Below are 12,139 nucleotides of genomic sequence, written 5' to 3'. Positions count from 1 at the left end.
TTGCCTTTAGAGGAATCAATTTTCCAAAGAAAGTATGTCATAAATGTTATTTTACTGAAATGAACATTATTTAAGGGAACAGCAACAGCAGCAATCATGAACTACCTAGAAACATAACAAAGCAGTCTGACCTTGAAAACTTGGTATTCTGGTAATTCTCCAGCAGTGGCAACCATCCACATCTGAGGCCCATATTTCATCTCTTCCTCTGATAAAGAGCAGCTGAGGTTTCTCGAAGTCAGATACATCGATACTCACAGGTCTTCCTAGCTCTGCTTCTGAGACATTACAGCTGCAGTAGTTCCTCACATGATCTTCTGCTGATACGTGTCCCAATATGTGGTGCACGGTGTCATTCATAAGATCATAATAAAACATCTGGCAGCCATAATCAAGGACTTCCATCCAGTACAGACGACTATCAAAAAAAATGCATTGTTTACAGTAGAAAAGTTTTGACCTGAGCAGTCTGCCCTAAATGCAGTCCTGTAAGTGACTATGGTCACAAACCTCCCTAACATTTATAACAAGATAACTACAGCAGAATACTTTCAGAGTGATTCTAGGTATTTTACAGGATATTTTTCAACAGAAGATCACAATAACTGATTTTGTTGAATAAAAAGGTTACTTTAAAAAATTGTTGCCTGGTACTGACTTCCATTTACATCACTTAAATAGTGATAGCCTATCAGTATGTAAGGATCATTCGACATCTTCACTCAAGAACAGACATCTTTTTAAAGTCGCATATAACCAAGCTCAACTAGCAGTGTAAAAGTAGAACTATACCCAGAACATTCTATGACTTATAAAATGTAAAATACTCACTAACTGTAGGAAGCCCTTTTTGGCCCTTAGAAGCTGATGATTTCATGAAAATCATGATTCAAATATGTTTTAAAAAATATATTAGTAATATATGTCTTACCTTAAGAAAGGATAGGCCAACAGAGATGATACAGTTGAATTCCTGTTACCCAGCTCTATGTTCAATGTTTTTAAAGATTTTATCTTGAGCTCAAGATCAATAATAAACATTTGAGTTTCATTCCATGATGTTCTCAGGGCAACAAAGAGATGTCTTGCAACCCAGTCAATTGTGATGGCTGTGACATTGTGAAGAAATGCATCTCTGAAAAACTTCAGAAGAAAAATAAACTATTATTAAAACTGCTTGGAAGCAGAATTTTTCCATTTGATGAGAAGTTAGGACATTCTGAAATTTTATTTGTTTCACAAATCATTTCTACTTGGAACAGAAAGTCAAAATATAAAAAGATGCCACGGAATGAAAATTCTAATATTTTTATAGAAACAAAAACTGTTGTTTCAATAATATCAACTGTTGTCTCTATTTTCTTGAGTTAAAATGAAATTAAATGACAGTTGATACTAAAATTAAACTTCTTGTATTTAATAATGTGTATTTGAAATTCAAATATTTTTGCAATATTTTGCCAAAAATATTCCTCCTGATAGAGCTGACATTTTCCAAGAAAAAAAGGCAAAAAGAAAAAAAGAGAGAAGAGAGAAAGAGAGAGAGAGAGGAGAGAGAGAGGAGGAAAAAGTCATACATCGATAAAATCATACATTTTTAATAGGAAAACTTTTCCCATGATATGTTCTGGCCTGTTCTAATAGCTATTGATAAAAAAATCTGAGGTGTAAATTTTATTATATTTATTTTTATTGTCTTGCTAGAAAGATAAATTATCCAGTCATTTGTTTTTTTTATATTAACATCTCATACCAACTGACCACTGTTAAGAATATAGCATCTTTCCAGTTCTGTTTTCTCCACTGCATTTTGCCATTAAAAGTGTTTTTATATCATGTTTATTTTTTCCTGTTTAAAATATGCAGTTTTCACTTCTTCAAAACATAATTAGCCCCAAAATAATGATAATAATAGCCACACATTTTCCTCAATTTCTTCAAGCAAGGGAATGAACAAAAGAGTACCTGAAACCTTGAAGTACTCTGTATGTTCAGAAGAAAAAGAGAATCTTCTAGGATATAGTACACTGTGTCATCATTAGCAGTATAGCAGATGTCCTTTATATTTTTCTTTGCCAAAAGGTCCCATATGGTACGATTATTGTCTATGTCAGTAAGAATCAACTTGTTGGCAGAAATGGTTATAAGAGTTGGAACAGGGAAAAGATCTAGAAGGAAAATGGTACAATGGAATTGACAGCAAATGTTCTAGACAATAGCAGTCATTCATAATAAAAGCATGTACAAGATAAAAATAAATGCTGGCCCTGCACAAATTATATTTGATAATATGTCATAGCAAATATATGCCCTAGCAAATAGTTGTATGCATAAGGTAAGCTTGATGTTGCCTTCTTGACATGACACACAGACTCTTAAGAATTTTTCAGTGGCCTTGTGGATGCTTACATAACAAATTTAAGCCTAGTAAAATATATATTTCCTCTCTTAGTCACCTTTCACACCCCAATTAGAAAGAGCCTAGTAGTCGGCAGATTAAAGACCAAAAACTGCTGTTCCAGCCTACTCTGGGGTTGCTTAGAAAAATTAATCTAGTGCTGTTCTGAGAAAAGGCTCAAAATTCACAAAGTTTAAGCAAATTTTAAGAAATGTGTTCATCATTTCCTGTGGAAAGCTGCAACTATTTCCTCTGTGGTGCCTACCATAGGGTGAAGCAAATGTCCCTCATTTATCATGTTACTAAGTTCCTGTACCATTGAGTTCACCAGCTATTACACATAAAGCATAAGAAGGCATCTGAGTGGTCCACACCTGATGAATTCCTCTCTACTATATCTGTCAAAGGTCCTGGACCTGCAGAGGTGCAAGCTCTCACCTGTAGATAGATGGGACAGGAGATTGTTAAGTATGTTAAGTAGCAACACTCATAAAGGACAGCATTCAGAGAGCCCTTAGAGGCAATATTGACAAAAACACAACCAGATCCCTTACTGCCCAAGTGTAAAAGCTAAGAACATATATGACTGAAGGCTATTGTTGGTCAGTTCAAAGGCTATATTGAAGGCTGGACCATGGCTATGAAAACAATTTCCAGAAGTGGCCCAGAGGGTGACAGTTCATGCTGCATCTACAAGTTAGAGTCGAAAGGAAGCCAGACGGTCTCTCTCCATCCCCAGGTGGGAGGAATTCCCACCGCCGGGTGATGCTCAGACCTGTGGTGTGCTCCTCCATCAGCAGCTGGCCTGCCACACGCTTTCACGTTTATAACTCAGTGTCCTTTGAGCACACATTCTGTGTTCCAAATTTTTTATCATGATGGAAACATGGCCTCTTGCCAAATTTTAAGAGAGAAGTCTCATATTACAGACCTCACACAAATCCCTGCATTACTCCAGCAGTGGAGCTTCTCTTGATCTGTGGCTGTTTTATCCTTCACCAGCTCAACAGGATCTGTGTTTAACCTGCAGCTATTAGCAAGGGCTTTGGGAGACCTCCAGGAAGGCTTCCTTTTGGCCAGACCTAACCTGCGTAATACTTCAATATTATTTTCTACCTTCCATAATGGGCAATACAATATACAGAAAGGTTAAGCCAGGTACCCAAGGGTGAGTTGGTGAACCAAGCGAATGAGTGGAGCTAAGAGCAGAAACATGTTACTGCCCAAAGCCCAATACCATCTCCTAGACACACACTTCAAGCTGTACAGATAACATCTAAGAACTAGATAAGCTCAGCGCTTTTTCATACCTGAAACCTTACTGTGAGCCTGGGAAGCACATCCTTGAGTGAAAAGAGCATCAGGGTGGGTTCAGTGTTGCTCATGTTCCACGCTGGGGAAGCGGCAGTAGTGCTGCTCTGATGCAACAGCTGATAGTAAATCGTGAACTGCGTTAATACTCCATTTTCCCTTTCAGGCCTATCCCACCTGAACTCCACACGGACTTTCTCATTGCCTTCAAGTGGGTTATTAGGTAACACATATATTCTAGGGTTTAGAGGGGCTGAAGGAACTGTATTAAAAAACAAAACACAGATTAAAGTACTTCTATTAAAACACACACTCTATTTCCTGCTTAACTGATTTAGTTTTGAGCCTGAGCTCTGTGGCCTTAATGCTGACAGAGAGCGAGTGGTGAGGTGCAAGTTATAGAAGAATATCTAAAACTTCGTGGTGACCCCTTTCTGTTTTGTATCATCATATGGATATCTGATTTTAGTTCACTTAACAAAAAAGACCTACATGACCAAACAGACTCAAATGCACTCATGCGCACTTGGGTTGGCACGTCTGTTTAGCTGAGCCCTGTAGATAACAACAGAGCTGCAAGAATTTTCACAGTGTAGAACAAACTCCATCCCTCCTCCTGCCTACCTCAAAACCTACTGCAGCTCATGTACTTTCTCAGTGCTCCTGTCATTCAGCAATATATCTTAGCTGATTTAATTTTGAATATTATGTGAGCAAAAGTATACACTGAAGTTAAATGTGCATACCATTTATTAAAATCTTAATAAGAGCTTCAAATACTACATGCAGCCTTTAATGGTCTTTGTAACAGATCTCAGTTTCTCATTCTTGCTCATAGTCATAGGTATGTGGTGGATATTTTCATGTGCTTTCTGCTCCAAATTCTGTTACTGCAACTGTGTTCATTTACATGTGCAACAGATAATTGACAAAAATATTTAAGAACATGTCCTTGCAACTCCACTGACAGCTGACTAGCCCTGAAAGCAGCTCATTTCTCTCAAGACAGGGTTTTACTTGTTAATGTAGACCCCGTTCCAGTACCCATTAAAGGTTAGGAATGGGATTTGAAATACTGGTACCTCCTTCAGGGGCTCGAAGGACTACAGATGTTGTTGGTCCCTTGCCCCAGTATGTGTATGGAGTGACAGTAAAATTGAAGAGTACAAACGGTTCCAGCCAATCAACTCTGTAGGATGGCACTGTCAGGTTATGCGGATGGAGGCACCGTTCACTCTCCAAAGACTGTAAATGGAACAAAATAAAACAGAACAAAATAAAACCTTTTTTTTCCTCTCTCTCAGGAAGCCCTTGAGTTTTCCAAAATTCCCCTCACCAACACTGGTTAATTAAATCAAGGCAGAGCTTCTCTTGCTGTGAGTGATCGCTGTTTCAGTAACTCCTGTGGCACTGTAACAACATACAGCAATCTGCTAGCAATCTGCCCTTTCAGTTGAAAGTACAGCTTGTCAAATGTGCTAAAATTAAGTGTGGATGAAGGCTGGAATTCACTTTCAGGCAAAGGTTGTCCCACTGGCAGCTCAGGGGACGCTTCCATCTCTGAGTTACTGTGAAGGCTTTCTCACACGCCTTCGGGCGCTGGAAGCTCCTCGCCTGGCAGTTCACACCCCAGCAGCTAACCCGCAGCTATTGCTAAGCCCCTGCTCCTCCAGCGTTGGCTTCAGTGGTGGAGAAACAGGACAGTTTGCTTTATATTTACAGTTTAGTTCAGTTGCTTGACTGATTCCTAAATGCTTGAGAAGAAAGAAACTATATTTCTGTTTAAAAATAGATACATCAGCAACTAGATGCAGTAATATGTATAGATAATAGGGAAGAATTGCATAAATACTCTCTCTTGTAGAGCTTTTGATCCCACGCAGTAGAAGACAGTTCCCCATTCCACATTTGCGGAGGCACTCCAAAAGATGTGAAAACTTGAAGAATTCCCTTTAATCCTAAAGGAAGACTCTGGCACTGAATCTGGAATCACCTTTGGTATAAAGGAAAAGTTTCCTGTCCATAAAGAGAGAGAAAAAATAACAACAATTTAAAGAATAAAAGCAATAGGTAGAGTTTTCAAACCTGATTATTAAAATATTAAGGTACTATGGAAAATCTGGTAAGTTGTCAAGGAACAGCACACTAAGTATTCTCTTTAGCCGTACTTATTAGCTTTTATAATTGCACTTATCCAGCTATAGTCTGATACATTTATTAATAAATTGCTGTTGTTCATATCTTTTGTCAAATGACTTTTAAGAATTTTAAGAATGAAGAATTACAGATTGTCAGTGAGTACCTTTACTGAGGGGTTTAGACAAAGAAACTAATATACCTGGCAAAGGTTTGAGTGATTTATGAACAAGGGTAAAGGCTGCAAACTCTGCTGGTTGTGAAAAGGGAATGCTAATGCTCTGATTGACTTCTTGTGTTGTAATGAACTGAAGGCTATTAATCCAGAACAGCCGTCCACTGTAGTATTCCAGTGCACTCTGAGATATTTCTGAAGTACTCCATGCTGCAAATTCTGTGACTATGGCATTACCGCAACTGTGAAAACACGTATGACATTAACAAACTGAAAACACACTGTGTAAAGAGAACAGGATTTATGCAATGTTTGACACATTAATGTGTTTTTCTTCCTCATTCAAATTCTTAATACTGATGGAGAAGGAAGGAAAATAAATCAAAAGGCTTTCTTTAAGTTCTCTACTGCAGAACACTTTTCAGAATGATACATTGCAGGAGCAACAAAAATAAATCCTTCACTCCTTTGGTTTCATTGGAAGATGATTGCAAAATGGCTCAATGTCCGAAAACCTAAAGAAAGTATTCTGATGAATGCATGTAGAAAATTGAGTATTTTGAAAAATCAGCCCCTTCCTCTCAGCAATTCCAGGGAAACAATTGACTCTCCTTTCCAGTGAGAGATTAATTCTACTTCATTAAAGCAAGTCTCCAGATGAATTTGACCCTGCTAGTTTTCTTGATAACCTTCCATCATCTATAAAGCTTTATTACCATTTTCCTCCACCAGAATCACTGGTGATTTGATCTGTCTTGTTATTTCTACGGCAAATCTTAAAGGCCTTCTTTGATCCCAATTTATCTTCTGGGTAAGAGATTAAATATATTGCAAGAGGCTTCATTTTACTGTCTTAGAAATGTCTTTCAGCTTAGACACATGCTATCCAAAGCAAATTTGGAAAAGCTTTAACACACCATCAGGTCCATTAGGATGGATTACTTCTAATCTCTCTGTTCTGGCACGACAGAGATGATTTATGGCCGGCAATTGGTTCACAAGAGCTCCATGTTCTAGCTAAAACTACTCAACATATTTTGATTCTTTAAATGTTTACCATTGACCATAGGAAAGTCTAAGATCAATCAGAAAATGAAGCTGATTCCACATGAAACAAGTTTGCAACATTATGAACACACACACATAAACATACATTAATTTTAAGATATTTAATCTGATGTTTGTAGAAAAAGGGCTACTCTCCATATGAAAGGGAGCAAAAATACAGTTTAAGGAGCTACTCACCAACACCGTAAAATAGTTTCTGTATGATAGACTTGGCACATATAGAAAAGATTCCCATTTGCTCTCATGGTCTTATCATCGTATATCTGAGTTGGCCCATATACACACACATGCACACACAGTTTTGCTCAATTTTTTTCAACTGACTTCTCAGGTGAGAAAGTAATGTTTATTCAAGTCCCAAGCTCCATGCAAGATGAACAAGTTACAGCTCTTGGCATTTGAAAAGTGTCAGATGTTGTAAATGCCAATAGAAAATAGAAAATAAATGGTGATTATTTCCTAAAACTAAATTTAGAAATCGATGAGCATGACCTCAGTTCACTCAAGGATCCTATTCACTGTATGTTTCTCACACTAAAACCATGTTAACAACCACCTCATAACACACAGTTTGCCATCAGCTAGGTGTGACCTTCAGCTCTTCTTTTTGTCTGTTGTTCAATTAGTGACTACAATGTGCTCAGCATTGGATAAAAATCTGTTTTTTTAAAGACAGAATTGCAAAAACTAGGAAGCACAGACTTTCTTACCTGTGTTACACATTTACTTACCCTTCTTTACAAAGAGAAACTCTGTATAGGTTTAGACATAGACTATCTTGCACAAGCCAGTAAAGAAAACCATAGGTGAGATCCAAAGTTAGACCTATCACCTTAAAAAAAAAAAAAAAAAAAAAGTAATTTGAACACTTCTGAGGGAGAAACCCTTAGGCATGGGTGTTCTCCAGACAGCATCATGAATAGCTCTTTATTGGCAAAAATAATACTACTACTACCATAACCATTTAGTCTAATAAAAAAAAGAGGCAGTACTAGAAAATAATCAGGTCCTTGGTGGACCCCTATTTATAGCAGCTGATGGTTTTCTAGATAGCATTTTATGAGCATCTGTTACAGTGTTCATCCCTAAAGCATCTGATGCCTTCAGATATGATGGCAATAGTGTATCAAGTGGTTAGTGAAACTTCCCATCAAAATTTCCAGAACACCTCTGGTATTTTAATATTCTTTGTCTGAAACAGATGGTTGATATCCAGTCTGAAAGTCAGGATCACTTTTTGAAAGAAATATTTCAGATCTTCTGTCTTTTTTTTCCAAGGTTTGATTTTATGCATAAAATATTTAATGTGATACATTATTTATGGAAAATACATGCTAATTTGTTGGCAAAATGTTCAATTTAAAAATGAAATTCAAATGTTTATATTTTAGTAAAACATTTATTATTAAATAAGAGTCAGAGCAAAAAACAAAACAATCTTCCTGTTCATTGCTTCAATATTTCTTCTACAGTTAGACTAGCTGCAGAATTTTTTATTGATTCTTTAAGCGGTTCTAATATTCAAAATAGAGCTTTCTTGCTTTTGCAATAAACAACAGATTCAATACCATATACAAAAATAATAGAAATCAAACATCTAATAATCTGTTTTGTGAGTGACAAAGAATTTGCATTCACAAATTAGACTGCTAGATATTATGTTCAGTACATGTCATGTCATCAGCTCAGCTTACAAGTTGGTATGGGCCTTTCTGAAAATGTTTTCCTGCAGCTCTCAAACCTTGCATTCTCACATTCTCATCCAAAAAAAAAAGTTGTAGCTATTCTTTTATAAGGTTAAGTTTCCATTATGGATGTAAGGGGAGCCTCTGTAGGTTTTTTTTTTTTTTTTTTTTTTTTTTTTTTAACTCTTCATTAATAAACTGCAGAAGATGTTGACAGGAAAGCAAATGTCGTATCACTTAGTTGTCTGTTGGTCCTTACGTAAGTACATTCTTGACATATTTCTTTTGATATTGTATGTCAGGAAATCAAGGTTTGAATGATTGCTCCTGTAGGGTTCCTTGTTAAAAAATATCTCACAGTATGCATGTGCTTGAGAGTATATTTAGCAAAGCATGCACTATTTTATCCCATTTACCTAGCCTCCCTCCCACATTCATCACCAAGTTATAGCTTCCTAAATCTACCTTGACTTTTATTTATTTATTTGTTTGTTTATAGTTATTTGAGTCTTCTTTCCTTCCCCCACTTACTTTCTGCAACTATTATATTTTCCCACAGACATGCCCATCTTCCTCCTCTCTACCCTTGTACCCCTATCAATAAAAGGCAAAGAAGTATTTGTACTATTCACATTCAGGGTTTGGACAGTAATGTAACACCTCCCTTCTCTTATGCTTCAAAAATAGACAGACTTTTTTCCATTTCATGACAGGTATTAGTCTCTGGACATGACATATAGTTGGGATCATGCAATACAACTCCACATCATAAGATGCGATATAAATCTCGCTACTTGAAATACCCCTTGACTAGCAATAATAAGAGGCAACACTTAGAGGGTTCTAGCCCCACCTGCACACAGCACACTTAGACACAGCTCCTCTATAAATTACTTACCTCCCAGGCATATTGTACACTGTAAACTACTTAAGTGCTTTAGACATTCTGGGCCAAATCCTAAACTGCAATATGTCAAAGTAGCTCTACCAAAGTCAATCAAGCTATGCCAACATGCACCAGCTAAGCTGTACAACTGATTGTAAAATAAAATAATTGTCATAAAAAGACATGGTTCCCCCCAAAGAAATAACTTTTAAAGCTCTGCCTTCATATTTATTTAGGAAATCTATTGTTTCCATAGTAGGGATCTTGTATTCACATTACTCAAATTTCAAGCTAAAAGGAGGTGCAGCTATACACTGCTGAAGATCCTGTGCTGACCAACTGAATGGCTAGTCTTTATTAGAAAAGCATTTAGTAAATTCCAGCACAGATCCAGTTTTGTAGAAAGCATTCTCTAATTATTGATAACAGCAATTAACAGTTACATCTGTGTTTTAATATTGAGGTAAGAGGTACTCTTTTCAGGATAAAGGACTCCATTGCATGAGGGAGATGCATATTTTTACTTGTACAAACTTGAACTCACATATTTAAATAGGCTAATAACAACCAACTCAGTAGTTTCACCATTAAAGTATATTCTACTCTCTTGTTTTGATGGGCTTGTTTTGCATTTTATTTCAATGAATAAACACCTGTCAGCTATAACTGGTCACTTCTCGATCTAGACATGTTTACTTGGCTTTTTTCCTATATGTATCACAGCAGGAGGCTGAGTTCAGGGAAGTCAGTGCATAGATTAGGGCAGCATGGAAGCAAGAAAAGAGATGTTTGTTTGTAGGAGGTGTGAATAAGTGGATGGTTGAAGCCTGGTATCACTGACATAGAGGAAGGTACAGAAAAAAAAAAAATGACAGCAGCAGACAAGCAGCCTTCTTGCTGCCAAGGGCCTTGAAGCTGAGGATGAGAAATTTGAGGTTAGCATGAGGCAATTTAGAGAAACAGGTAATAAAATCAAAAGAGGAGGGCAAGGAAGGTGGCTTTAGCAGCTTAGATTGAACTGCCAATTGTTAGTTCTTAAAAGCAGGTCACCCAGAAGATATGTGATAAATTTAAGTGTGCTTTTGGGCTGGGAAAGCATACATCTTCCCGTGAAGACGTTCCACACCAACCACTGAGGAGAGGTGCGAGGCTAGTCCTGGAAAAAACAGTAACCCTTTGCAGCACAGAAGTTATTCTTTACATGTGAAAAAAGTTTTTCAGTTCTTCTGTATTTACAAGTATAGCAGGTACCACACCAGAGCCAGCTTTCCCTTTTCTCACCAAATCCTCTCACAGAATGAACGTAACAGAGACCTGTGAAATCGGCTGACCTTTCTGAATGCTGATTGCCTGTCAGAGACTAAACCAGGCCAGACTTTTTTTTTCCTCGGAGAAACACCTGCATCTTTTCATCTAGGCAAAGAAGACTGAAATGTTCTGGGGAATGACACAAAGCTAACCAAGAGATAACCTTTAAGGTTCAGAAAGGATTTTCACTAAAGAACATGTGTTTAGGTAAAGTGGGAGTACAATTCATAGGACATGTAGAATGAAAGAAAAAGGTTTCTTTAGCAAGAGTCTTAGTCTTAAAGAAAGCTTTTGCAGTAATAATATGTCTGAGGAGAGTTTTGTGGGTTTTTTTGTATTTTTAACACTTCTGTGGCAGTCAGGTTATGCCTCACTCCAGCTCTTGGGACAGAGGGAGAAACCCCACAGAGGTTTGAGGTGGGGAAGCATTCAGCTTTTCTTTGAGTCCGTAGAGTAAAAGCACTGCAGTAGGTGGGATGGCCCCTTAGCCTGAGCTGCTTTCCTAGGTCTGGGGCTCTGATCACACCGACCCCTTGTGTCCTCTGGACCCTGTTATGACAGTAAGAGGTTTTCTTGTCTGGGAATTGGGTCATCCACCTCCTTTCTCCCAAATTCACAGGCAGGGGGAAGGAAGGAAAGCAATTGTAGCTGCTGAGACCCTGGCAGATCTTTACATAGGGGGAGCTCAGTCTCTAAGCTCCTTGGCTGCATAGGCAACACTGAATCCTGCCTCTCAAGAACAAGGACAAATCCATGGCATGGCAAATCCCATGTAGTGGCAGTAACAGGATGGGTTTGGGGAGAGCAAGGATGATCTATGAGGAGTCAGAAGTGAACCAAGGACTGAAAAGGCTTGATAGGACTTCAGAGAGGGGTGAAAGGAGAAGTGCCTTATCTCAAAACTGGCCGTGTCAGGACCTGCAAGCTGGGGAACAGTACAAAGGAGGCAGGATGCTATGGAGCACTGAGCTCCGGCTCTTTTCTGTAACAACTTGATGGGAAAGCCAGAACTGACAACTAGAGTTAAGCCCTTTGGGAAAAATAAGTTTGGTCATTGAAGGAACATAATGTTCAGCTGGTTATTCCTGGGCAAGTACGTTTCACATGTGGGAGAGAGCGGCCTTACAACTACAAAGATGTCTTTAATATCACTTTTTGCTGCAAGTGTTTGG

At 37.9% G+C, this 12,139-nt stretch overlaps 1 protein-coding gene across 1 annotated transcript in view; it reads right to left on the bottom strand.

The window, feature by feature from the left end:
- The window catches only part of ROS1 (ROS proto-oncogene 1, receptor tyrosine kinase), a 75,833-nt gene that overhangs the window by 41,337 nt on the left and 22,357 nt on the right, over positions 1 to 12,139 (bottom strand). Inside the window, exons 18-26 of the mRNA XM_013958947.2 lie at positions 7,820 to 7,920; positions 6,048 to 6,262; positions 5,562 to 5,725; positions 4,792 to 4,954; positions 3,709 to 3,971; positions 2,773 to 2,836; positions 1,966 to 2,168; positions 932 to 1,143; positions 132 to 418 (exon numbers count right to left, since the gene is read on the bottom strand). Of these exons, the coding sequence (XP_013814401.2) occupies positions 132 to 418; positions 932 to 1,143; positions 1,966 to 2,168; positions 2,773 to 2,836; positions 3,709 to 3,971; positions 4,792 to 4,954; positions 5,562 to 5,725; positions 6,048 to 6,262; positions 7,820 to 7,920 (1,672 nt within the window). The remainder of the gene's footprint in view (positions 1 to 131; positions 419 to 931; positions 1,144 to 1,965; positions 2,169 to 2,772; positions 2,837 to 3,708; positions 3,972 to 4,791; positions 4,955 to 5,561; positions 5,726 to 6,047; positions 6,263 to 7,819; positions 7,921 to 12,139) is intronic.

This window comes from Apteryx mantelli, chromosome 3, assembly GCF_036417845.1.
Source record: "Apteryx mantelli isolate bAptMan1 chromosome 3, bAptMan1.hap1, whole genome shotgun sequence".
NCBI lineage: Eukaryota > Metazoa > Chordata > Aves > Apterygiformes > Apterygidae > Apteryx > Apteryx mantelli.
The sequence above is the reverse complement of the archived record's forward strand: the minus strand, read 5'-3'. Positions and strand labels throughout refer to the sequence as shown.